Source organism: Cinclus cinclus, chromosome 8 (genome assembly GCF_963662255.1).
Source record: "Cinclus cinclus chromosome 8, bCinCin1.1, whole genome shotgun sequence".
Taxonomy (NCBI): Eukaryota; Metazoa; Chordata; class Aves; order Passeriformes; family Cinclidae; genus Cinclus; species Cinclus cinclus.
The window spans coordinates 7,322,300-7,350,114 of record NC_085053.1 but is presented as its reverse complement, the minus strand read 5'-3'; the positions used below and the strand labels follow the sequence as shown (position 1 = coordinate 7,350,114).

The 27,815-nt window shown below is 43.1% G+C and overlaps 1 protein-coding gene across 6 annotated transcripts; it reads left to right on the top strand.

Moving 5' to 3' along the window:
* The first annotated feature begins 1,236 nt into the window (after positions 1 to 1,236).
* DHX9 (DExH-box helicase 9) lies at positions 1,237 to 27,815 on the top strand. Of its 6 annotated transcripts, XM_062497007.1 has the most exons (28): positions 1,237 to 1,347; positions 3,477 to 3,617; positions 4,573 to 4,687; positions 4,931 to 5,043; positions 5,398 to 5,543; positions 8,970 to 9,016; positions 9,424 to 9,557; positions 10,193 to 10,282; positions 10,376 to 10,537; positions 11,840 to 11,917; positions 12,240 to 12,431; positions 13,055 to 13,196; positions 13,683 to 13,765; positions 14,890 to 15,046; positions 15,218 to 15,318; positions 15,907 to 16,120; positions 16,313 to 16,407; positions 16,555 to 16,628; positions 17,255 to 17,407; positions 18,793 to 18,953; positions 20,564 to 20,675; positions 21,291 to 21,452; positions 21,555 to 21,682; positions 22,754 to 22,983; positions 24,561 to 24,676; positions 25,957 to 26,157; positions 26,640 to 26,791; positions 27,631 to 27,815. In XM_062497007.1, exons 1-28 carry the CDS (start codon positions 1,237 to 1,239, stop codon positions 27,813 to 27,815), a joined length of 3,795 nt encoding a protein of 1,264 aa, XP_062352991.1. The 6 variants fall into 6 exon arrangements, with proteins under 6 accessions (XP_062352991.1, XP_062352992.1, XP_062352994.1 ...); XM_062497008.1 differs by lacking the exon at positions 27,631 to 27,815 and having other exon boundaries at positions 26,640 to 27,103; XM_062497010.1 differs by lacking the exon at positions 27,631 to 27,815 and having other exon boundaries at positions 3,477 to 3,652; positions 4,617 to 4,678; positions 26,640 to 27,103.

The following is a 27,815-nucleotide window of genomic DNA, read 5'->3' as shown; positions in this document are numbered from 1 at the left end:
TTTGGGATGGTTCACTCCAGCAGCTCCATGTCCTGATGTTGGGGGCCACAGAGTTTTGCAGGTGGGGTCTCACCAGAGCAAGTAACCTGATGCCAGATTGCAAGGTGCAATTTTTTTTTGTGTCCTGGGTTGAACCTCTTGCTGCCTGATTGTCCCTGTGGCTAACACACGAGGGGTCCCATCCCCTGACTGCTCCTCAAGAAAATAATGATTGCAGGGGGGTTGGAAAGAGGGAAAAGAGATCTGGGATATGCTGGGGCACTTGAGTGGTTTTGCCACAACCAGTGGCACCACGGATGACAACAACAGAATTGTGATGAATTGCATCCAGAATTTCACTTTCAAAATTCTTCAGAGGTAAGGCCTCTCTCTCTTCTTGGATCTGGGAAAAAAAGTCCAGGACGTTTCCAAAATCTCCAAAAATCAGCCTGTTCTGCCCCACATCTATACTTTGCCTTACTTTTTCTACACTTTTCCCTTACCCAAAGGAAAAAGTGCCAAAGGACAGGTCACAGTTTGTATTTTTTCCTGACACAGCACAACTCACCCCCACATTCCCCCCCAGTGGAACATCCAGCACTTCTGAAAACGTGGTGTGTAGTTGTGCTGAAATCCAGCCTTACGCGCTTAGCGTAATGTTCAACCCCTTCTGCAAAATAAAGAGCCTAGTGCAAGGATGACAGGTCACAGGAAACACCCTTACCCTCTGTAATTCCTGATCCTGCTCCAGACGGTACATGAAATCACTTTTCAGATCCGTGCTTATTTGCTCCGGAGTCAGCTGGAAATGCAACACATTATTTGGAGGCTTTTGGACTCCTCTTCCTGTCTACATCATAACTTCACTGTCAGATCAGTCACACCAACATCGTGATCCCAAATATCCCTAAAGGATCATCTCCTACATAACTCCCTGAAATCAGTTCTGCCTCTGAGCTGTTTTATTTCATTCATTCCAGTGCATTAAACATTCATCCCCAAGGAAGTCTCTCAGAAAGACTGAGGACACTGAAAAAGAATGACTGTTTAAATTTAAACACTTTGCTTGAGAAACACACTCTATTCAGCAGTAAGCCAAGAAGATGATAGCTCAGTCGAGATCCGCGTCGAGGGCCTGGTACCTTTCCGGCCCCTCCCGGCCGCCGTCCAGCCGCGCGCAGGCGCTGCCGTGCGGTGCTGCCGTGGGCCCAGCGCCGGCTGGAGCGGGAGGCCGTGCCCCGATGCTCCGGCCCGGCCATGGGGGACGTGAAGAATTACCTGTACGCCTGGTGCGGCAGGAGGAGGGTGATGCCGGCCTACGAGATCCGCGCCGCCGGCGGCCGCGGCCGGCAGACCTTCCTCTGCGAGGTGGGGGGCTGCCCCGCCGTGGGGAGGCTGGGAGCTGTGAGGGGGATTTAGGGCTGTGCCGCGGGTCTGGGGACACAGAGGGGGACTGGGGGCCCTCCGGGGCCACGGACGGACCCTGCCCGTCTCTGGGTGTGTTGCCGGGGCTCTGTCGGGGATCTGAGGGCCCTGAGTGCGTCCGGGGGTTGTGCTGGCGGTTGGAGGCTGCGGCGGGAGCCTGGGCTCTACCAGGGGGAGCTTGGACCGTGCCGCGAGCAAGGGTTCGCCTCCGGGATGTACCTGGAACTCTGCCGGGGGTCTGGGGGCCCTGTCAAACGGAATGTGCGGCCCTGCCGGGCATCTGAGCTTCGTGACGGGGTCTGGGCTTTTCCAGGGGTCTCGGGGTGCTGCCGAGGACCCTGCCGGGCCGGACCCAGGGCTCTGCCGGGGGATCCGGGAGCAGTTCTGGCGGCTCCCTCAGAGGGAACGTGGGGGCCCTGCTGGGGCTGCCGCCGGGGTCTGGGCTCTGCCAGAAGGAGCCTGGGATCAGCACCGGGAGTCTGGGATCCTGTCTGGGGTCTGGGCCCTGCCCGGCCTGGGTGGGAGTCACTGGAAGCCGAGAGCTCAGGAAAGGCTGGGACGCTTTGAGCCAGAGTGCCCTGTCTGTGTGTGCACGGTGTGAAAGGAGGGAAGAAACCTCAGTGATGGTCTTATAGGGAAAATGGATTGGTTTATGTGTGTGTTTGTTTTATGTGTGTTATATTGGTTTATTGGTGTGTGTCTGCACTGTGTGAGACCTTTCTTGCAGTTAAAATAGTTGGTTAGGGGTACTGTATGTCACCACTGTTTGCCAAGAGCTTTGGTCTGCTCTTGAACTTGAGATTAAATGTATTAAAGAATTCTTGTTGGAATGGTTGCTACTCTGCACTGCTCTAATAGTACTTTACTCCTGCCTCTAGATACTGGGGATGTGGGAGCTGTGAATTCAGATTGGCTCTGACAGGTAGCTGGCACTAAGTGTGAGGCCATTTGTAGAACATGCCATGGATTTGTGCTAAACACCTTGAGTTTGTAATTTTATTTTCCCCCCACCCCCCTGTTTGTCTTCCATATCAGTAAGAGAACTAAGAAACACAGTGTCATGAAAGCAATTTACAAGTATTTTAACTGGTTGAGCAATAGTCAGATGGAATGGTTCTATGAATAGATACACTCACAGAATCATGGAATGGTTTGAGTTGGAAGGGACCTGTAAACTCATCCAGTCCCTTCCCCTGCCATGGACATATACCTGCCACTATCCCAGGTTGCTCCAAGCCCCATCCAACCTGGCCTTGAATGCTTCCAGGGATGGGGCAGCCACAGCTGCTCTGGGTAACCTGTGCCAGTGCCTCACCAAACTCACAGGAAACAATTTCTTCCTAATATTGTCGAACCCTGCCTTCTGTCAGTGTGAAGCTGTTCCCCCTTGTTCTGTCACTCCATGCTTTTTATAAAAAGTCACACTACACTTACATATTGTGTATTTTACAATATGTAAGTATTGTACTGGGTTTGATATATTGATGCCCTATGATTATCCATGGAAGCTTAACAGTTGAATGGATCAGTCTCACTGAAACATCTCTCTTGCTGATTTTTGCAGCCTGGTAGGATGGCTGTGGATCCTCTTTGGTTACTATGTGGTTGGAGGTACCATTGTCCAGGGTACAGAAATGCTGTTCTAAGGTAAAAAAAATTAAAAAAAATCAGAAATAAATCACATCTGTGTAGTTGGAATAATATGGAGCTATGGCTGAATGGATGCAAGGTCACTCCTGTCCTTGTCGTCCAAGGGTTTGGGATTTACTTTGAGGAAAGTGATTTTATGCAGTGTTTGCTGCTGTGTGTTGCCAGGGTCCCTTCCTACATTGATTTTTCTTCTTCCACAAGGTTTTGGGAAGCCCTTGTGCTCTGAGAGGAGAAGTTCTCAGAACTGTGGGGGTTTGCTTTTCAAAGCCTACAGAAGTATAGAGCTATATACAACGGTGTGTAATACTTAGCAATATTTGTTTGCCCTGTACTTATCAGCAGCCAGGATTTGGTGTTCCAGTCGGTGTTGCTGGCCTCCAAGCCCCTTTCAGCTCTACAGAGCCGTGTGTTGTGCCTTGCAGGTCCGAGTGGAAGGCTTCAACTATGTTGGCATGGGCAACTCTACCAACAAGAAGGATGCTCAGAGCAATGCTGCCCGAGACTTCATCAACTACTTAGTGCGGGTGAATGAAATGAAGAAGGAAGAAATTCCTGCTTTTGGAGTAAGCTGCTCTTTCTCCCTACCAAAGACTACTCTGTCGTTGTGCTGCCGTGCTCCTGGTTGTGTTTCATCCCTGGAGTTCAGTCTGGTGCCCCTGTGCAGTGATGAATGTGAGGGACTTCTTGCATTGCTGGAAGGCTGGGGCACATACAGAATATCATGGAATCATTTAGGTTGGAAAAGACCTTTGAGATTATCAAGTCCAACTGGATGTTGCAGGATGATCTGGTAAATACAGCTACATGTTGAGCTGCAAAGCTGATGAGGCTGGAAAGAATTCAGAGTCCCTGTGAGGTACAGCCTGGCTTTAAATGTGCTGAATACTCAACACCTGATGCTGAAGTTTTAGAGCCATGTTCTCTTATACATATATATAATCCTGTGTGCTTTAAAGAAAACCAAAACCAAGCCCAAAATAATAATCACAGATATATCAAACCAGACACTGAAAATCTGGCATTTTTAAACCATAATTGCTTCAGGTGTGTAACAGGATCACTTCTGTTTATGATGTTTTTTGAACACTCAGCAGTGACTATCACTTCAAGGCTGAGGAAGAGGAGGGCAACTCTACAGCAAGTTTAGAAAAATAAATAAAGCATGAAGTTATGAGTTACCTCTTGAGAGGGAAGAATCTTCCAGTGCTCTATTGAGGATATATGAGTTTTCTCAGTGGGACCAGCCTCCCTGTCTCATCAGCCGAGGTGGAACCCAGTGGGAACAGGACTGGTATCTTGGTTTAGCTGTGCCAATTAGTTTCTCAGCAGTATTAAAATATTCACAGTTGTGTTACTATTGGGGTTGCTTCTGGGTAGTAACTATTGCATATTTACAGGGGATGACTGTTGCATAATGTTGCCTGAGGTCTTTAAACTTCCTGAACAGTTTCTAGCTAAATAGTAAAATTACTTATTGTGCAGTGATGTGCTGAGGTTTTCCTTCATTCCCTTCTCTAGCCAGCAGCAGGTGATATCCCCACTGGAGGACAGGAAGCAGCTAGAGATGTCACTGGTTCCAGTTCAGCTGTGGGAGGACCTCTTCCTCCACATTTGCTTATAAAAAGTGAAGTAGGTAAGACTGACAATTATAATTTCTGTGTATTTGAATGTATTTTGGTGGTGATTTCTCCCCCAAATTGCATTGCTGTGCAGACAGGACACCCAAGTCACAGTTTTGAGGCAGAGGTGTGGATGACTGCATGAGATCTGAAGGACTGGTCATGGCTTGTCAAGATGGCCAGGCAATGCCTCTCCATTGCTAAGAACGTTTTGGGGGAGTTATTTTATTTTTAAAATTTTTTTTTCTGTGTGGTAGGCAACGGACCAGGTGCAGCACCTGGAGACTGTGGCAGTCATGGAGCTCAGTGGGATCGGGGTGCAAACTTGCAAGATTATTATTCCATGAAAGAGGAGCAAGAAGTACAGGAGGTAAGTCATGCAGAGGAATTCTCTGTTAGCTCTTACATATGTATCTGTCATCCCCTTTAACTTGTTATTTGCATTTATAATCAAGCTTGCAGTTTTCTTTTGATATTTTGCAGTTAGTTTAAGCAGCAGATTTATTTATTGACTTTTAATAAAGGTAATCTGTTTAAGATAGGAACAGATCATTCACTCTGGATAGTCTGAACACCCAGGACTTTGTCTAGACGTTTTATTCTGAAAATAAAGAATAACAGAGGACTTCTTAGCATTTTCTGTGATGTCTTAATTATTTTATAGCATACAGGTGAATTGCTTAATCTTTAAACTGGTAAACAATACTCTTTTTTTCCATATTAGACCTCAGAGTCCGAAGTGGACTTAAATGCAGATCTTCATGGGGGTTGGACCTTAGAAAATGCCAAGGCACGTCTGAACCAGTTTTTCCAAAAGGAGAAGATCCAGGAAGAATATAAATACATTGAAATGGGGCCTGATCACAACAGGTTTGGTGGTTTTAGTCACTGTCTGTGTATGAAGGGTTAAAATATTTTTTACAGTGGTTGTTCACACTTACTTGCCATGCTCTGTAGAGCCATAGTGTTCTTTGCCAGGACCAACAACATCCCTAAATATTGATACGGGGGTGAGGAGTCTTAATCCAGAGATTTGGGATTGAAGTGCAGAGTGAGGGATTGAAGACATTTCTGAGAAATTCTGGGTATGGAGCTTTTGAATTGATTTCTGTCCTCTAGTCAGCTGCTGGGGTGTCAGTTTCTGTGAAAAGAGAGCTCAATTGCTTGTGCTAATTGTTCTGTGACTGTTGTTGCCTTTGTGCACTTTAGGTAAATCTTAAATTTGCTTATGTAGCAATGTGCTGTAAGTATATTTTATTTATATTTTCATTATATATATATATATGTATATATATATATATATATATATATATATATATATATATATATATATATATATATATATATATATATAATTTTACCATATATACTTATTATAATTAACTTTTTTTGGCAGTGGAATCTTCTTTTGGAAAAAAACAGTTTGGCAGAATCTTCCCAAAGGAGTTCTGAGAGTCTTAAGTTTCAGTTAAGACCAGTTGGATATTACTCTTTTTTGAGTTTTAGCCATTCCACCAGAGAATTTGCTTGTGTTTCTCCCAAATTAAAGTAGTTCATAACAGATTGTGCATAAAGAATTTATGGTTTTTATTATTTTATCCCTATTAGGAACAGTCTTTACAAATCATCCAGGCATTAGGATATTGTATTATTTCTGGTGAAATATAATGACATTTTGTGGCCGGAAATAATGGCATGCTGCTGATGCTGCTGGATTCTCCTGATTGGACTTGGGCTTTCTTGCATTATGTAAACAACTTGTGTTCTATGAGAGTTATATTTTTAGAAGGATGAGAGTATCTTCTTATTACAGCCTTTCAAGAAAGTGTCACTTGCAGGACTTACAGTATTCTTTTGTTACTGAGTCTTCCATTAATTTGGAACATCTAAAAGATGTGAATTGGTGCAGAAAATTGTAAAATTCTCATTTAAAATCTGTCTTCAAGTCACTTCATCTCAGTTTATGTCTCTCAGGCAAGGCCATTTCCTTCACTTAAGTGAGTGACATAAAAAGTTAGTTTATACAGTACCAGATATTTAAATTATGCTTGTTGCAGGTGTAGCTTCTGAACATTTCTTCTGTCTTGTAGCTTAGGGATTATTTGTGTAGCTCATTTTTTTGTTACACCTTCTGCAGCATTAAACTCCGTGTATTTAAATTTATCTAGTCTTGAGCAGAATGAAATTATACAGATGGCAGTATGTTTCTCAGCCTGGTTATTGTTCTTCTGGTGTGTATTTCAGAGTTTCTATATACTCTCTTCAGGGAAGTGTGTGTGGATTGCCCCGAATGGAATGGCAGAAGGGGCTATTCACTACCTGCTACAACAGATCAAACAGACATGAAACAATCCTAATGTGTTGTAAGGCTCATTGAGAGACCGATGGGAGACTGTTTGATTTAATCATTTTAGGGTGTGTAACAGGAGAGGGATGTTTCTGGGATTTTGAGGATATAATATAGTTTGGGTTGTTGGAGTTTTTTGAAGAATTACCAGTTGTCATGCATCTTGCCAATCTGTTTTGGGGTATTTTTGAGGTAGTGGTCAGAGATACAGATTATAACAGGTATGTCAGCCATGCTCTCAGAGGTTTGTGGCCAATTAATCATACTCATGGTGTGAGAACTTAGTAATAGCTGGAAATTTTGAATTTGGAAACTTTAACTATGACAGGAGGATATGAGTTGTAAGTATAAAGATAGGTCTCCTAAAACACGAAGCATGAGCTCATATTAAGGGATGGGATGTGGCTTTTCTGTGTTGGGATACCTGTGCCTCCTTCTGTGTTCCTGCTGTAGACTGACACCACAGACCTGGGCCTGCTCACACACAGGCTGCTGAAGCTGGACTAGGGAATCGTGGGATTCTGCTGCAAACTGATTTCTGGTGTTGCTGTTCTCCCCTCAGGTGGTAGAGAATGAGATTGAATGCTGACTGTAGGCCTGGCTGAGAAACATACTGTCATCGGTGTCTTAGGTGGCTGTTGTGTCCCTGAGAGCCAGTGGCCTTCGACCCCTGAAGCCACTGTGCCTGAAGGTCAGTTCACTGATAGCACAGGAAGGAGGTCTAACCTGAAATTTAAATCACTTACTTAATCTTTTTCATTGTTTGTTTGCAGCAAAAAATGAAGGACGCAGGTGCAAGGCACAGCCTCCACCTGTGCAAATGCCAAGGCCTAGTTTCCAAAGAGGATCTCAGTCCAATAAATTCCAGTCATGTGTCTTGAGTCACATTTGCCAGTTTAAATCCAATAATTCAGCTTTAATATTTCATGTGGCAAATACAGGCTTAGGTTTGGGATTCTTAAAAACATGGATCAAGATTTCTCTTCTCCTCTGTTGAGAATTTTTTTTTAAGCCTGGATTCTTCTCTGTCAGAGTGGGGAGGCCTTGGCACAGGTTGCCCAGAGCAGCTGTGGCTGCCCTGTCCCTGGAAGTGTCCAAGGCCAGGCTGGACGGGGCTTGGAGCAAGCTGGGATAGTGGAAAGTGTCCCTGTCCACGGCAGGAGGATTGGAATGAGATGGTCTTTAAGATCCCTTCCAACCCAAGCCATTCTATGATCCTATGATTCTGTGATGAATATGCCAGTTAACCTTTAACTGAACTGGTCGCATGTCTAAGCAAACTGTTGGGTTTGCTACCAGAGTTACCCTTGAGTAACTCTATTACTCAAGTTTTGCCGTTTCCAGAATACGGCAGTAAGTGAATGGAAATTCATGCAAATTCAAACATTCTGCCTCCTGTTCAGAGAAGTTCCATGTTTTTGACTAAATGACCTGCTTTGATTTTGTTTATGCTCTGAGCTGATCAAATGTGTAGCAAAAAGCAGAGTAACTGTATTAACTGTTTCATCTAGTCATTAAACACAGGCTATTAGTGGGTTACATTGGTGTTGTACCAGTACTGATGTGGGACACAGTTAATGGTGCATTGAGATGCACGTTACGGTTACATTAACGTCCCACCTGCTTTATAACTGTTGCCTTAAACTTAAGCATCTCAGAGCCTATTTCCTAATAATGTGGCTTTAAATTTCAGTGCTTAACAGTCACATATTCAGAACTCTTCTTATCAAATGTACTGGTTCTGTCGGTGACAGGTCTGTTACTACTACCTTGGGGTTAAAGGAACTAAAAGCTGTAGTACTTTACCTTGGTCATTGGTGAATTGAGAGTTTCTGACTGAGGACAGAGATCTTTGCCTAAAAATACTGGAAGGAGTAAATATTTTTACTCTTATAATATTGGTGTCAGCTATTGGTAATTGTACCTTTGTGTCTTTCTTTCTCTTGCAGGAGCTTTAATGCAGAAATGACCATTTATGTGAAGCAGCTGGGCAGAAGTAAGTGCTCCTGTTTGTTTTTTAACTTCATGAGAGATGGGTGTTGGTATAGAGGAACATTTGTGGGTACAGAGTTTATTATAGTTATGTGTTGGAGCCACTTCCAGAGGCAGAGGATCATTTGTATGATGTTGCTGAGTGGTGTTGGATATCATACTTCCCTAGGCACTGAACGCAGAAAAACTTCAAAGGACTTAGCAGTAAAGTAACATCACACAGCCAGGGTGAGCCGGGCAGTGGAGGGGCCTGGTTGAATTTTATGTTGGAATTCTGGATTTATCAAGATCTGAGACTGTCCATGAAACCTGGTCTGAGTGTACAGTCAGAGAGCCCAGTTCAGAGTAGTGTCTTTTGTGGAAGCTGCCTGACTCCTCCGCTGCTACAGCTCTGACCTTTGTGTGCTTCAGGGATTTTCAGTCGCGAGCATGGATCAAACAAAAAGCTGGCAGCACAGTCCTGTGCCCTTTCCCTGGTCAGACAGCTCTACCATCTTGGTGTCATTGAGCCTTACACTGGGCAGACGAAGAAGAAAGGAGAATCGGTGAGTTTAGCAGGAGGGACAGGAATTGTTACTTTTGTTTCATAACACAGAAGCACTCATAAACAGGCGTGAGTTAAGAGTTTGCTCTCCATATTTAACATCTTACTAGGTATTAATAATGGTTGTTCTTTAGCAACTGTTTCTGTTCTGGTGAGTGGTTTGGATCAGAGATATAACTTCATGTGTATGTGATTGGAGCAGTAACTAATTTTATATTCTCTTAAATGAAATAGGATTTGTAACAAATGCTATCTTCAGTATAATTTTTCTACAAGCTTGAATATTTCTGTTTGGCTTAATTGTCTGTCACATGAACATTTTTTGGCAATTCAAATATATATATACATATATACACACACACATACCAAGGATTATGTTATTTAGGTATTTGGTTGCAAGTTTAGGAACATGTTCCCTCTGAAATTAAACTCAGATATTTAAAAAATAGCCTACAAATCCTTATTCAGTGAAAAGTCGTCAAAACATTTCAAGAATGTCAATTCTGAGCTGGTGATACTCTTTGGCCTTGTTTCACGAGGAGGTGTTTGATGGTTCACCTCTAATAGCCCACAGTTCTGGCTTCCAGTGTCTGTCTTTTTGTGTATAATGATGTGTGGTTTTTAAATGTTTCCTAGTTGGAACCCTATGAGGTGTCGCTGTCTTCTGACTTAGAAAATCATCTGCAAAAGACAATACGGGAACTGTCCCTGGAGATCGTGCCTTTGGTGAGTGTGTGGTTGGCTACACCAGTAGGGAACATCACACCTGCTCGTTTACTTGTTTATCTGTCTTTGCCCACTCTGCTTTTGGATTCATAGCCTGAAGATCCCAGTAATCCAGTTCTGATCAACGTTGGAAAGTTGGCCCATTTTGAACCATCGCAGAGACAAAGTCATATGGGAGTTGTTCCATGGTCACCACCTCATTCCAACTGGAACCCCTGGACTGGCTGCAATATTGATGAGGGTCCGCTGGCAAATGTAAGACAGTTTAAAAAATGGCTTGATTTCTCCATGCTTCCAGAACTTCTAAATGCTTCTCCCCCACCAGGATTTAAAGTATGAGCTATTGCAAAGGAGGAGACAGTCCACTGATAAAATTTCTTCCCTTCTTGACCTGGAGGCAGAGAGTTCTTTGTATTTACTAAATGTTTTATCAGGTCTTGCGTAACAGTGTCTTGAGTTTCCCAATTATCTGCTTTGTTTCACCTTCTGCCTGCTATCATGCAGCCCATACAGTTTATAATTGAAATTACAAGGTAAGTTCATGGGCATGTCATTTATATAATTCTCTGGCTTCTCTTTACCATACTTCCACGTCTAGACTCTTTTTCTGCTCCAGGCCAGTGCCACTATGCAAGCAACCAACTTCCTTACCTTTTGTCATTTTCAGTCCCATTCACCACTGAAAAAATGAAAAGTAACAGTGTGGCATGACAAAATGTAGGAGAAGGGAAAGAATTACTGGTTTGCCAAATTCAGTCAGTTGGTCTGACTGATGCAACCTGGTCAGAAAAGACACTTGGGGCAGGAACTTGATTTTCCTACAACATTCAGATTGCTTATGGCCAAAATAATAACTTAATCCTTTTTCTAGTGGAGTTTTTTTTTCATAAATTACATTAATTTAGTATTGATTGTTATATATTGATTTTTTTAAATTATAGGGAAGTAATATAAATTTAGCCATTGCTGCATAAAATGCATAATCAGTATGGACATGGCAAATTGAGGTGGCTTCAAATCTCTTCAGGATTTACCTGTGCTAGTTCTGACTGGAACAGGTGACTTTTTTGCAGAAAAAACAACTAACCGTTTGGTATCAAATTTGCATTTCTTCAGATTTCTTTTGCAGTTGAGAGACAGGATTTGCCTGATAAATTCTCTTCAAAGTTTTCCCTTTTCAGCTATTTTAAGGGTGGGTTTGTGTTTACATTAGGTCATTACTTATATTAAAAACTCCTGTTTAAATTATCATCTTCTTGGCTTACTGCTGAATAGAGTGTGTTTCTCAAGCAGTCAAAGTGTTTAAATTTAAACAGTCGTCCTTTTTCAGTGTCCTCAGTCTTTCTGAGAGACTTCCTTGGGGATGAATGTTTAATGCACTGGAATGAATGAAATAAAACAGCTCAGAGGCAGAACTGATTTCAGGGAGTTATGCAGGAGATGATCCTTTAGGGATATTTGGGATCACGATGTTGGTGTGACTGATCTGACAGTGAAGTTATGATGTAGACAGGAAGAGGAGTCCAAAAGCCTCCAAATAATGTGTTGCATTTCCAGCTGACTCCGGAGCAAATAAGCATGGATCTGAAAAGTGATTTCATGTACCGTCTGGAGCAGGATCAGGAATTACAGAGGGTAAGGGTGTTTCCTGTGACCTGTCATCCTTGCACTAGGCTCTTTATTTTGCAGAAGGGGTTGAACATTACGCTAAGTGCGTAAGGCTGGATTTCAGCACAACTACACACCACGTTTTCAGAAGCGCTGGATGTTCCACTGGGGGGGAATGTGGGGGTGAGTTGTGCTGTGTCAGGAAAAAAATACAAACTGTGACCTGTCCTTTGGCACTTTTTCCTTTGGGTAAGGGAAAAGTGTAGAAAAAGTAAGGCAAAGTATAGATGTGGGGCAGAACAGGCTGATTTTTGGAGATTTTGGAAACGTCCTGGACTTTTTTTCCCAGATCCAAGAAGAGAGAGAGGCCTTACCTCTGAAGAATTTTGAAAGTGAAATTCTGGATGCAATTCATCACAATTCTGTTGTTGTCATCCGTGGTGCCACTGGTTGTGGCAAAACCACTCAAGTGCCCCAGTATATTCTGGATGAACACATCAGAACCAACCGAGCTGCTGAGTGCAACATAGTGGTGACACAGGTGAGGAATGTGTGGCCACTGCACTTCTCTGGTGGATATGAGAAATCATCTGTTGGTTACGATAAAATCCCAGAACCATCGAATGGCTGGGGTTGGAAGGGACCTTAAAGCTCTTCTTGTTCCAATACAATTCCATGGTCAGCAATGGCACCTACTAGGAAAGGTTGGTCCAAGCCTCATCCAACCTGGCCCTGGGGGATTGAAGGATGTGTTGAGGAACCTTATTATCATTTTAGGACATGGTTTATAAAGATACCTCCTCAGCAATATAAGTAGGAGAAACTTCAGCATCATGTGTATTTTCATTTGGAATATTACTCTTGCATGGATATGCACTTTGGAAAACCTGACTTGAACCTAGCCCAGGTGAAAACTCTCAGCAGATCAAGGGGAAATGATTTGGGAAATGGCAGCTGGTAGTTGCCATATACCCTTATATCTGTCCTGTGTGAAAAAACCCTGTGCTTTTACAATGCTAATGTTTAATGATTACTTTGTAAAGAAATCTTAAGACAGAACACTTGTAGCATTTATTGCATAATTTCCATTATTGCTTTCAGTGGTATTGTGATAAACTTCTAAAGCCTCTTCATTAAGTTAGGGAAAACTTTTCCACCCCTCAGCCCCGGAGGATCAGCGCGGTTTCTGTAGCGGAGCGTGTGTCCTATGAGAGGGGGGAAGAGCCCGGGCAGAGCTGTGGGTACAGCGTGCGGTTCGAGTCTGTGCTCCCTCGGCCACATGCCAGCATCATGTTCTGCACTGTAGGTCTGTATTGCTTTCTTATGTTTGGAGCTTATCGTGGGTCTGAATTCTGAGTTAGCAGCAAAAGCAGCAATATGGTTCGATTAAAATTTTTATAAAGTCTGCTTATAAGATTGAAAAGGATTTTTTTGGATAAAAAGTTGGCTGACATGCTGTCGTGCAAAGAAAAATGAAGATTTTTGTTCAGAAGTCTGACAATACAGGTCTGATAACACACAGAAATAATCCCATGAAGAGATAAAATTGCTATATATTGATTGTCCTTAAAAGACAGAAGGGGAAACACCATTGGGTGGGAAAGATGGAGGAGTCTCTCTTGTAGTAATGCTTTGTGGCCTCGCTGTCACTTGTACAAAGGAAAGCATGGCAACTGGAGGTGGGGTTGGAAAAGGGGCTGCACAGCCTGCACACTTCTGGTTTTTGAACCAGGGGCTGGGAGAGGCGAGGTTGAACTGTTACATGAACATTTACCTACTGTCGCTGGTTTAGGTGTTCTTCTGAGAAAGGTGGAGACTGGGATCCGTGGCATTAGTCATGTTATTGTTGATGAGATCCATGAGAGAGACATCAACGTGAGTTAGCTGGTGATGACAGTCCTAATCTCTGTATGCTTCTGTTCTGTTTAACTTCTGTATGTGTTTGTGTGTACTAGCCAGCATGCAAGAGGAAACTGGCATAGTGAGTGTCAGATGTGTGAGTTTTCCTTCTTTGAACTCTTTAATTATTCCTTATCTAAGCAGCAGAGCAAGGACCTCTACTTCTTGCTGCCCTCTGACTATTTTCCTGTTAGGATCCCCTGTGTCCTGGTCCTCTCTGGAAAATGGAACACCACAGTACAAACACATCTTGTCCAAGTGGGGGGAGCTTGCTGAATGGCACTGTTATTTTGGAGTGCTGTGTTTACTGACACTGTTGTATTACTGGTGGTATTCACAGAACCTGCAGTCCTGATAGTGCTACACTGAAGTTCAGGGTTTATGTGAAGTGAAATGCAAGTTGGTGATAGAATTAGGAGAGGTATTGTATATAATTTGAAACGGCAAACATTTTCTGTTCCCTTGATTATTCGCTATAATTTTGAGCTTTGACATATCAAGAGTGAGAGAAACTGAAGTTCTGGCATGTTGTTTAAGCTTGTTTGGACAGAATTTGGGGACTCATTGAATAAAATTGCAACACACATTTTCTCATGTATCACTTCATCTATTAAATGTGTGTTAATGATGCAAAATACAAGTTTGGAAATTGTGAGTGAGATTGGAATTTTGTCTCTTGAGCTAAGTGCGTGCCTGACTGACTGCATGGCAGAACTAAAGTAATGTCATATATAAACAGAACTACAAACATCACACACACCTGTGCTGAGTAATTCTTATTTATTTTATTAATTATGGCTACTTTATATGTAAGTCAAGTTTAAAAGTACCTGGGGTTGTAATGTATTGTTAGGAAAGAAGCAAATTATTTTTGTAGAAAGGAAAATCCCTTCTTTACACTGGAAATCCTAAAAATCACTTATCCCAGGCTTGGCAGTAGTTTCAAAATAAAGCACTGACAACTGTTTCTGGTTTTAGAACACTTTTGTTCTACTTGTTACTTCTCTTGCTCAGTTAATGTGTCATTCCTTCTGGTATCTTGGGAAGATACTGCTTTTTATAGATACGAAGTTAAGGTTGCTGTCATTCTTTCTCTGCAGACTGACTTCCTTTTGGTGGTGCTGAGGGATGTCGTTCAGGCATATCCTGAAATCAGGGTTGTCCTCATGTCTGCCACCATCGATACCAGCATGTTTTGTGAATACTTCTTCAACTGTCCCATCATCGAGGTCTATGGGAGAACCTTTCCTGTCCAAGGTAAATCCTTGGTTGTGCTTCTAGAAACTGCCTGAGTTTTTATCAATCTTGGATTCATACTCTGAAACATCCTGATTTATTTAAGGAGATTCTTGAGAAGTGGTGCAAAGAATTATGTTCCCTTGCACAGGCTTCCAGCAGTCAGTCCTTATCATCTGTCTGTCCTTGCAGATTATTTTCTGGAAGATTGTATTCAAATGACTCAGTTTGTCCCTCCACCAAAGGAAAAGAAGAAAAAAGAGAAGGATGAAGAAAGTGCTGAAGATGACGATGTATGCTTGAATTTTAATACGAAAAATTAAACAAGTGCCATTTTTAGTACTCCAGCTTGAGTGTAATTCATTTGGCATTGTTGGAAGTGAAACATCTCTAGCAGTTTTCCTATTTTTAATATCTGAGATTGCTGTTAACTTCAGCAGTTGAACTAAATTTTCTTCTTGCCCTTGTAACCTGAATATTTTTTTTCATTGAGGCTAAGGTTCTCATGTTTTGTCAACCTACTTCTCTTTAAAACTGAAATGCTTTTGAAAGTGAAGATTGGTAACCTTGGAAGAAGAAGTAGAGAAATAGGGGCTTGGTGGTACCTTTTTAGGATGGAAAATTTAGATTCTCCCTCTTCTTCTCTTACAGTTGATATTGTCAACATTTACATATGTTGTCAAGAAAATATCCATTTTATTCAGCCTTTAATTTGTAGGTTTGAAACTTTTGTTTGGGCCACTTTAATTGAAATTTTTTTTACATGGCCATTTTTTCTTGAAAGGTGACATATCTTATTTTCTTACTTGCCTGACAGACAGTCTCCACAGTTTTAGTGAATTAATTGATATGATTTTCTTTGTGGTATTTTTCTTTTGTAGGCCAACTGCAACCTTATTTGCAGCGATGAATATGGGCCAGAAACAAAGCACTCCATGGCTCAGCTAAGTGAGAGAGAAACCTCTTTTGAACTCATCGAGGCTCTACTGATTTATATCAGGACTCTGAATGTCCCAGGAGCTGTCCTTGTTTTCTTGCCTGGCTGGAACTTAATCTATACAATGCAGAAGCATCTAGAAACGAACCCACGCTTTGGTACAAGCAGCTGTTCTGTTATATTTCATCTTTTCCCAAGGAAACTACTGACTGTGTGAACATGGGAACTGGATGAGTGGCTTAGGGAGTTAATTTGTTGTGAGAGTGAATGGCCAGAAATTTTTATGTTGTGAAAAGAAGAAATGAGATTCCCATAGTGATAGTTAACAACCTTCCTGTATTCCTTTATAGGAAGCCATCAGTACAGGATTTTACCTCTGCATTCCCAGATTCCTCTGGAGGAGCAGCGTCGAGTGTTTGATCCTGTGCCTCCTAGAGTGACCAAAGTATGGAGCCTTCTGTGTGTGCACTTCTCTTGGGCTTTTGGGGAACGTATTGCTGACTTTGTAAATAAATTCTGTAGTTTAGCTTGCTGGGCATTATCAGCTTTTTCACACCAAGTAATGTCACTTTGCATTTCCTGGTTTTTATAGGTTATTTTATCTACCAGTATTGCTGAGACCAGCATTACCATCAATGACGTGGTCTTTGTTATCGACTCTTGCAAGTGAGTTAATGAAGCAGCTTTTTGTTTCATAAATCCTACCCTTGGGAATGCAGAAGAGGTTTTGGGAGCACACAGAAGTGCCTTGTGTTCCCATGCTCCCTGAGCTAAGTTTGACTTCCTCAGGACAAATTAGCATTGTCTTTAGCTGGTCAGCACAGTGACACACCATGCTGGTATCTCAGGAGACTGGGTTGGTCATGCTGGCACTATTCATGTGAGGTGTCATTGGGTCTCCACACCAATTTGATAGACGTCATCTTCCAAAGGAGTTTTACAAACTCTCAGTGTCTGGCTGATGATAAAGAGGAAGATTTTTGTAGTCTGTTACAGTTCCTGCCTTGCTGTGCCTGCTGTCTGAGAAAGCTACACACAGAGAGCTCATGAATTCACGAGAATTTTATGCTTTTTGGACAGTTTTTGGAGCATTATTCTGTGCAATAGATTGGGGCACTGCTTTAGAAAAAGTGTGTCATGCTTTAGTTTCCAGACTGATGCCTGACTAACCAAAGCTCAGGGGTGGTTGGCTTCTTAAAAGCAGTGTGGCTGCAAGCCATTAAATAGGAGCTGATTCAGCAGGGTTTAAGATGAAGCACGTTTGATCTTCAGTGGTGTTTTTCCTGTAACAGGCAAAAAGTGAAGCTGTTCACTGCTCACAACAACATGACAAACTATGCCACAGTCTGGGCATCAAAAACCAATTTGGAGCAGCGGAAAGGCAGAGCTGGGCGCGTGCGAGCCGGGTTCTGTTTCCGTCTGTGCAGCAGAGCTCGCTTTGAGAGGTGAGGCTGTGGTCTCCAGAAATAAAATACCCTCAGGGAATTCTCCCAGAACTCTTGGTGCTGCTTCAGGTCCAACTGGGGAAATCATTGCAAAAAACACAGAGAGGAGATGGATGATGTTGGCTTACGCTGAAATATCTCAGTTATTTGGTTTAAAAAAAATGTGCCTGTGTTATGCTTTTACCCGTTGTAAGAGGTGGATACATAGCTCATGATTTTGTACTGAGAGTGTCACTGCAACCTACCAAACCTCTCAAGAGGAGAACAATACTGCTTGGGAATTGAGGAAAGGAAAAGAGCTTTGTAGTGAGGATGAGGCTCTAGTCTGCCTTCAAACACTGGGGGCATCTGGCACTGCCATGTAACAGGCCATTTTGTCATGAAAGTGGTAAAAAGCTGGGCTGGCAGATGTCACTTTTCTCTCCATCCCCATTCCATGGCCAGGAAGCCTCTTCACGGTGCTCTAGCACATTCCCTGTTGCTGAAACTTTTGACCTCTCTGCCAGACTGTTTTTCCATTACTATAGCGCCATGGAAATCTCTTTGCTGGTTGGAGAAGGCAACACAGCTGTTAGTTATACTCTGATCTCTCTCCTAGTAGTTTCAGTGCCCTTTTCTCTGGCTGTTACAGCATAGCTGTGTTTTGATGTTCAACGTTTTGTAAGCCTCAGTTGATCAAAAACTTGCCTTGAATTTCTCAAATTTATTTTGATCTGTTGTTGAGTACAGTGCAATGATTTTAATTAACAGTTTTTGACAGAGAACTGATTTTAGGCTACTGAAGTAATTATGGTTTTAAGGTTACCTTCCTTCAGAGAATATATACCCAAAATATACTAGATGCTTGGTGCTTAGGAAAGAGTGCTTGTAGACTTGTACAGATAGTTTTTTTGAGAGAAATCATCTAAATCTGGTGCCAGCTAAATCAGGGTATCTGTTCAAGGTGTTTTGAAACCTAGCTGCACTAGAAGAGTGCTTTTATGTAGGGCAGGCTGAAAGCAGATTGTCTCTCAGGAGTGTAAGAGCTTCCTTATTAGAGTAGGAGAGGATTGTAAAGGACAAATGTGGCACTGGACAGCCATACTGGTAATTGTGCTACAGCCCTGCAGGCTCTCTGTGTTCTCCTCATGCTAGAACCCACAGCACGCAGTGGAGATGTGAGGACTATTCCCTCTGCATTCCCAGCGTGAATTTACCCCAAAGGAGAATGGAGAAGTGGAGAATTTTGTGATAGAAGAGCCTGAGTTCCAGGAGCACAGAGACAGCTGATGGGTGGGCTTGGAGACAGAGTTTACTTTGGAGGGCAGTGGTTTCTGCTGGTGGAATGACCCCTCATGGTGATCAAAGCCTGCGTTCAGGGAAATGGGACTTTGTTCTCATTCCAGACTTCAGACTCACACGACGCCTGAAATGTTTCGAACACCACTTCACGAAATTGCATTGAGCATCAAACTGCTGCGGCTGGGAGGGATCGGGCAGTTCTTGGCCAAAGCCATCGAGCCGCCCCCTCTGGACGCGGTGATCGAGGCAGAGCGCACGCTGAGAGGTATCCACGTGCCCACGGGGCTGTGTAGTAATCCTGGGCTAGTGGAACTGGCCCCGAGTGGTTTTCCATGTATGTGATCTCTGACGAGTGGCTGTACCACCTCTGGGTAGATTGCTGGAGCAGCATATTCTGGCTGAAACAGCAACCTGGAGGCATCATGTGGGTGGCAGTGGTTTATGCAGCTGAAGAAATACTTGAATTCCCTGTGGAGTGTCATTCCTTTAAGAAACTTGAGCCTTCAAACTTGAGGCTTGTTTTGTTGTTTTACCAATAACATGTTAGCTTCCAGCTTCCTGTTTTCCAGCTGTGGCACTGCTGTGTTTGACACAGACTCAGTCCAGTGCTTGAGGCATTCACAAAGCTTCTATAAAAGTACTGAAAAACAGAGGTTGGTAGTTTATTAAATAATTACCACTTTGTACAGTTTACTAACCCAGTATCTCAGATTTTGTCAAGAAATTAAATTTCCACTTTATAAAGAAGAAACTGACATGCGGGTTGTTTTCCCACTCTCTTCAAGGAACTAACTAGAATATTAATAAAATAGAGCAGGGAAGAACTCTACATTTGTGCTTCAGATGTAAAGCATAAAAGTGACCTTAAACCTCAGCACACTTTGTAAATGTCACTAAATAAGCACTTCCTACAATTTTTAACAACATAAGTACCTATTTGATTGTTGATTTTATGGAAAAATTGTGTGCTGAGCCTACTTTGCTTGTATACAGGATGGAGACCAGAATGAAAAAGTATAGCTGGGGATATATAGTCAGGTTTAATGACTTTCTCTTCTGAAAATTACTAGTACTTTTCATAATGTGCAGCTGAGAATTGCAGAGTCAGGGGAAAAGGCAAACATTTTTGGTTTTAGCACCAAAAAGCTGTTTCTACAAGTGCCTCCCTTTCTTGGATGACCTGTGATTTTTCAGTGTAGGTACACTGCTAGCATGTTCTTAGGAAGGTGAAACATGTTATTCTTCAAAGTATTCTTTAAGCTTTTTGGTTCAGTAGATACCAGGAAAAATTGATTTGATGATGGTGAAGGAATCCTTTTTGTTTCTCCCATTTAATTGATGAGGCTACAAAGCTTTTTTTTTTAATGTGAAAGAATTTTGATAGCTTTGAGGATGAATACAGGTGATAATTTTTAGGTTGTGGGAGGAGGGAAAGACAGGTAAAGTCTCAAAGAAGAGAGAGTTTGTTTTCTTTTTGATGAAGAGGGTTCTGTGATACGGCAATGAAGATGCCACAGCTGGTTGTGACAGGCAGAAATTCTGAGGCAGAAATTAGGTTAGATTCCTTAGATAACAGATGGTTTAATAGTGTAATAGGGGTATGTACAGAAGCAAACTAAAAAGGAATGGAAAACTATGTATGTGAATTACAGAGTGATTATTTTATTTGCAGAGGAGGTACTAAAAATTCTGCAAAGCTAATGTAAAACTTTTCTGACCTCTAACCAGTTTTGTTAATCAGTTTGGCAACAGTGTAACCAACATTAAACTTAAATATGAATGAGGTCCAGTTTAAACACAACTATTAAAAGTCTCAATTTCTTTCCTAAATATTTCTGGGGTTAACTAACTTGATAACAAGGGATCTTGTTTCAGAGCTTGATGCCTTGGATTCCAATGATGAGTTGACACCTCTTGGAAGAATCCTGGCCAAACTTCCGATTGAACCTCGTCTAGGCAAGATGATGATCATGGGCTGTATTTTTTAGTAAGTTGAGTGGTCTCAGTGGTCATGTTCTTGTTTCTCTGAGTTCTTGAGCCTCTTGATGTGTGCCGGAGAGAAAAACCAATATTTCTAGATGAGCAATAGATGCTGCAGCTGGGGAGAGGTGACTGAATCTTCATGGCAGCAGAGAAGAAATAACTTCCAGTGCAGGCAATACAGTGGTCGTGAAATTCAGTTAACAGCAAGACACCAGTGGAGGCTGAATATTTCTGAATTAAGAGTGGGACTTGAAACACTTGGGTATAGCAGTGAACTAGAGGTGGGGAGATATGGAATTTAACAATGAGCTAAGGAGAAAAATCAATCTCCACCTTTTGCTTTAGTAGAAGATATGTTCTTTGTCACTGTGGTGGCTATAGGGTCCTGTGATTACTGTAGGGACCTTTTCACTGGAAGAATGTGGTGTATGGATGGAGGCGAGGACAGAAAGACCTAATTTAACATCCACTTCCAGGGAGGTGTTTCAGTGAAGAGCTCTAGCAGATAAAGGCCAAATTCCTAAGGTCTCTAGCAGAGTTTTCCCTGGTATCTGCAGCCTGCAGCAGGTGCTGGCAGCACTAACTGAATGGTCCTGATCCCTTCTGTGGTTCCTTTCAGTGTGGGAGATGCAGTATGTACCATCTCTGCAGCTACCTGTTTTCCTGAGCCTTTCATCAGTGAAGGCAAACGCCTGGGATATGTCCATAGGAATTTTGCTGGGACCAGGTATTCAGATCATGTAGCTTTGCTCTCTGTCTTCCAAGCCTGGGACGATGCAAGGTATGTTGTCTGGCACAGCAGGTGATGGGAAGTTACAAGTAACACAGGGTGAGCTTTTTCTTTCCTTGGTCAGGCTTGTAATTCCTTCTGCTTGTTTTCCAGAATGGGTGGTGAAGAAGCAGAGAAAAGATTTTGTGAACACAAAAGACTCAGCATGGCCACTCTTAGAATGACGTGGGAAGCAAAAGTCCAGCTAAAAGACATACTTATTAGTTCTGGCTTTCCTGAAGGTGATTCTGATTAAATTCAGTAATTTAATGATTGCATTTTTCATTCTGAGATGATAAGTAGATAACCAGGATAATCTGTGTTGAGCATCCAAATACAGGGGGGAATATAGTTATGGATTTGCTGTAATACTACTCCACTTTTACAGCTGTGGTCAGGTGGAATTTTAGTGTTCTCTCCTAAAATTATGATGTCTGTGATACAACATGGATATTTTGGAGGCTGAGGTTAGAACTGCAGGATTAAAAATTTATTAAACAGGTGTCCTTAGAGTGCTACCTTCCTGACTTTCTTTCTGCTTCAATTTTGCCTCTCCAAAACGTGCTGTGCTGTGCTTTCCCCCTTCTTTCCATAGACCTTAGTGGGGAGTCTGTGTGATCTGAACAGTGTTCTGTTCTGTGACTTCCTGGGTTTGTGCTGCAGGAGGGATTTGCAGCAGTGTGCCAAATTATTCCATTTTCTAGAGAAAATCTTGACCAGGTTCTGAATTTGCCTAATGCTGCTGAGGAGCTCAGTAAAATGGCATGGCTGCCTGGACTAAGCAGATGTTTATCTCCCCTCCTTTTAATTTTTTTCCCCTCTTTAAATTCCTTTAATTTTTTTCTCCTCATGCTGTTAGGATCACTGCTGCATTTATCTGTAACTTTCTTTCTGGGCAAGATGACTTGAAAACAAGCCACCAGAGACTCTGGGGGAGATTTGTAACAAATGAACTAATAAAAACATCCATTTTAACCTCCCCCGAAAGATCTGTATCCAAAACAAATGCAGTAAACACACTGTGGTACAGCACATTCTGGACAAACCTTGTTTTTGAAGAGTTTGGGAGAGAAAAATACCTCTTTGTAGTAGTATTTTTCAGCTTTTCATTCTCCATTAAAAAATGAATGTAGAACTTAAATGCTCTGAGTGCAGAGGTTATCAGAGATCACATCTAGCAGTTGATTCAATCAGAAAAGGCATTGATCCAGGATCCTAAACAGCTCTGCATTGATCCAGGATCCTAAATAGCTGTGTTGTGCTCTCCTACATGTCCTATGGATTTGAGCCACTCTTCTGTTCTCTGCCAACAGAATGTTTGATGACTCAACCGTTTAACAACACTGGCCCTGATAACAACCTGGATGTTGTAATCTCTCTTCTGGCTTTTGGGGTCTACCCCAACGTCTGCTACCACAAGGAGAAGAGGAAGATTCTTACCACTGAGGGGCACAATGCTCTCATCCACAAATCATCTGTCAACTGCCCTTTCAGCAGCCAGGACATCAAGTATCCCTCACCCTTCTTTGTTTTTGGAGAGAAGGTAGAGACTTCGGGTTTATTCTTGATCATGTGTTGCCAAATGGTGCAAGAGGCTCTTTTTTGGTAACAAAGTCATAAGAAAAAAAACCTGACTGCAATATTTAGCTAGTTTTAGGGGAGGGGGCAGGGGGATGGATGGATGGAAGGTATTGTTTGTTGTTTGGTTTTCTTTCCAGAAAGTAAATGTTATATATGGTCCTGGTGTCACTCAGTCTCCTAGTAACTTTCAGTCAACCATTTTCAGTAGAAGTAGAGGTGCACAGAAGGTTCCTGTGAGTTTTGTTACAGCAGCCAGGTTGTAGAGAAAGATCTAAATCATTATCTTCTTTAAGAGTTTGTTTTAGGAGCTCTTCCATACTAATTAGGCATCAGAGAATTTTTATCATTATTGCTTCTGCTGCTTATGAATCCAGGGAGAAAACGGGAATATGGAGTATGGCAGTGGGGCTCCTGTTCTGGCCTGTAGGCAGTGTGTCATCTCCCGAGGATAATGTGCATTTCCCAAACATCACCCAAAAGGTCTCCATGACCTTTTCCTCCATCCTGTGAATTTGATGTACATTCTATATATGTCCATTGCAACCCCCATGAGCTCTCCTGTGCTCCAGTGACAGCCATTGTAAACTCAGCTACTCCTGCTCAAGGAGCAAAGGAAGGCTTTTGTGTTGGGTAATAACCAGAATTTTAAATCCTTTGGGTTCTGGGATTTTGTCTTGACAGTCTGGATTCCTGATCCGTAGTTCAGAGCTGTGAATTGTGTATTGTGTTTGCTGCTCCTTCACCCTTTGTATCGGGATCCCAGGAGGGTCAGACCTTTGATCCACCTTGACCATCTCTCTCAAGTGAGATTCCCCTAAACCAAACAAAAGACTTTTGAGCTCAGAAGGTTTTGCTTTATTAAACAAAGTACACACAGCAAATGGAGAGTGGCTGAGATGGTGGCTTAAGAGTAGCTTAGACAGCACCTGGGTGAGGCTGGAATGCAGGAACAATTTGTGTGCAGCTCTCTCCCTGTGCCCATTAGGTACCTCTTCTGTTCCTCTTTAAAATGAGGGGCAGGAGCCATGTAGCAGGGCTGTTATCTCTGGCTTGATGTTGTCCAAGTTCTCAGTTCAAGTTCAAGCTCAAGGTCAGTGTAGTATGACAGCAGTGACTGCATGGACATCTGGCAACTTCCACACTTGTGTGAGTAGGAGCCCACTAAAGCTTTTCATCACAGCCTCAGTAATTGAAGGGTGGGAAGAAAATTCAGATGTGCCCTGGTCATTTTAAGGCTGGCAAAGCATGAGGTGGCTCTTGCAAAAGCTATATAACTGCAGACACAGCAGATGAATATTTTAAAATGGAAGATAAGTTTTTGTGGAGGTTTTACGCTAGCCAGTGCTGAATCTTGTAAATCTTTGCTTGGCATTCCATTTTGTATGTGCACAATGCTCTTGCAATGTCCTAACATTATACCTAAGTTTGTTGTGTGTTGTTTGGGGTGTTTTTTTACAAAATTCTCCAGTTTCAGTGTCCAGAGGAAGGTGTAGAGCTCTGTTTTCCATTTCAAGAATAATTTTCCTTTTTCACTTGCAGATTCGAACACGAGCCATCTCTGCCAAAACCATGACCTTGGTGAGCCCACTGCAGCTGCTCCTCTTTGCTTCCAAGAAAGTCCTGTCAGACGGGGAGCTCATTCTCGTGGATGACTGGTATGGATCTCCTTGGTGCTCAGAATCATGGAGTGGTTTGGGTTGGAAAGGACCTCAAAGCTCATCCCGTTCCAACCCTCTGACTGAGGGGAAGTGCAGCTAACACAGACCAAATGTCTATAGAATTGGGGTCCCAGAGCAAGCCATGGGCCACGGGTGTGTTGGGAAGGCATCACCTTTGTTTCCTGTGGGAAAGGCACAGGTTAATTTGAGTCCTGTTTCATGCAGATTATCTGCTTAAATATAAAAACAAGACAAGGCAGTTCCCATAAAAATTGCTATTTTTTTCCTCTTTAACTGAAAGGTAAAAGGCGCTATGTGTTTTGGACCTCCTCCTCAGGCAAAGGCTGAGGAAACTTTGTTTTCGACGCACAGAAACACAGCTTGAGGAGAGAAATTCCTCTGGCTGTGTAAATTTTACGGCCATCATCAAATACCATCTGGATGGTTGTTTTGTTTTTTTTTTCTTTTCTTTTACCCCCAGTCAGTAAAACAGAGGCAAAGAATTCCTTAAACTTAATTTGCTAAAAATTTGAGGACTGGACCTTTCAAAATCTTGGAGCCTCGTGTTTTCAGTTTACTTTATATTTTTGTATCTTGGTGTTTTGATGCAAGAGGTTACGTATTGAATTTATCCAAGTATAGAATGATAGAATCACACAGTGGTTTGGATTGATAAAAACTTTGAAGCTCATCTCAGGTGGACACCTTCCAGTAGACCAAGTTGTTCCAAACCCTGTTCAGCCTGGCCTTGGACACTCCAGGGATGGGGCATCCACAGCTTCTCTGTGCTAGGGCCTTGCCACCCTTACAGGGAAGAATTTCTTCCCAGTATCCCATCTAACCCTGCCCTCCATCCATGTAAAACAATTCCCCCTTGTCCTGTTGCTATCTGCCTGTATCTCCTTTTGAAAGCCCTCTTTAGGCACTGGAATGAGCTCTAAGACCTCCCTGGGGCCTTCCCTTCTCCAGGCTGAACACCTCCAGCTCACCCAGCCTGTCTCCAGAGCAGGAGTTTCAGCCCTAAGAGCATCTTTATGGCCCTTTGTTAAATTTCAAGGGCAAATTTTGCCAAAAGAATAGTTATGTATTAACAATGCCAAATTTTAGGAATCTTTCAAATTTGCCTCCTGAATTTCTCACCCCATCAGTGACAAACTAGAATTTCAGAGATGAGAATGTAGGTTTCTGGCTCAGTGAAAAGCTACTCCACAGAACCTCTTCCGTCCCAGGTGCTCTCCTGGGAGTCGCGGCAGCTCTAACACCTCTTTGTGCTGCAGGATCAAGCTGAAGATGCCGCACGCGGCGGCCGCCTGCATCACCGCTCTGCGCGCTGCCATGGAGGCCCTGGTGGTGGAAGTGACCAAAGATCCCGGGATCATCCGGCAGCTGGACCCGGCACACGAGCGGATGCTGAACGTGATCCGGCAGCTGTCCCGGCCGGCGGCGGCGGGGATGGCGCTCACGGCTGCCGGCACCAGGTGAGAGCTGCAGCTTGGAGGTGAGCATGGGGCCTTCAGGCTTTGGTTTCAGTGCCCTGCTCTGAGCATGCCTGAAATGCCTGCACTCAAAGCCTGATGCAGAGACATCGCTGCCTGTTTCCACAAGGACGCAGCTCTCAGGAATAAAAGCTGCCCTCCCCTCTTCCAAAACACAAAAGCACGAATTGTCTTTTAAAGAAAAGATAATCCGTATTTATTTTGGGCAAACCTTTTCCTGGAAGGAAAACACATATTTGGCTGGGCTTGCACCCCTCTGTTGCCCCTTGTTTCCATCCCTTGCTTCTGAAGCAAAGGAAACTTTTCTGAAGTGGGAAAACGTGCAAAAGCGCAACTGCAGTTCAACCATCGTATTGTGCTTCACAGAAGATGGAGGTGCCTTAGCTGAGGATCGTGCTATTTCCCACCCGTAAGAGATGCAGTTTGTAAGGTTGCCTCAAGTGCACGGTGTTGTCGTTTGCCAGGTTCGGGGATGGCCCCCGCCCACCCAAGATGGCTCGCTACGACAACGGGGGTGGCCTTCGAGGCCGGGGAGGTTACGGGCACGGCTCCAGCCACAGGGGCAGAGGCTACGGCGGCTACTCCAGCTGGCACTCGGCAGGAAGAGGATGCCCTGGTAGTCCTGGAGGAGGCTACGGAGGTGGGGGTGCCTGCCGAGGAGGAGGAGGAGGATACGGAGGAGCAGGCAGGGGCTACCGAGGAGGGTACTGGGATGCGGGCAGGGGCGGGTGGTAGTGATAGCAGTTCAGTGGAGTCTTTCCATTTCAACAAAAGTGCATTTCCTTCCCAAATTCCTTTCTTCGTCTTCCCAGTTTGTATGGGTTTTTTTGGTTCCTTAGTACAAGTACAGCTCTGTAATATATCATGCCTTTAGGGCATTTCCTGCAAGTTGTATTATTTTATTCTTAATAAAGAGTTTGTTTCTAAAGACTTGCGTACTATACCTTTGATTTTGTGTTTGGATTTGAATTTTGAAGGCTTCTGCTGCTAATTGTGATTGTTGGAGATATGAGGCATTCTGAGGGAACCTTCTCAGTGTCTAAAACCATTTTCTGCCAAACAGATTCCAAACCACACCTTAGGCTCAGTGGGGATTTCACTTCACTGTCTAACAAGCTGTGCAAACAGTCTTTGCTGCAGTGGTTTTCTAACCATGCCAGGCAGCACTAGGTTCCTTTGCAGCCAGCCTCCTGCCCTCTGTGATGAGTTGTTTGGGTGATCCAGATCATGCAGGAACATGGAATGCTTTTTCCAAGACAGATGTGATGCTGCTGGTCTCTGCAGAAGCTGGAGTAATCTCAGAAGCATGAACTGTTCCCTTCATCCGAGACACTGTTCATTACTATTCCCTAACAGTCAGGCTTCATTTTCTGTAGGTTGAGGAATGAATAAATGAATGAAGGATTGTCACTCCATGCTACCGTTACAAAAGGAATAATTATTTTTCTTTTCCAGTTTGGGCCCAGGAACAACCTATGGAAGAGTCAGCAAGGATAGACATTGGAAGTTGTGCTATAGCATTAGCCACCTTCCCTTTGCACATCTGTAGTCACTGCATCCATATAAAAACTGCTTTCCTCAGCTTGCCCCTCACATATGGTGTTCTCAGTCATGCTACTAGCACCAAACTGGAAGCGTGA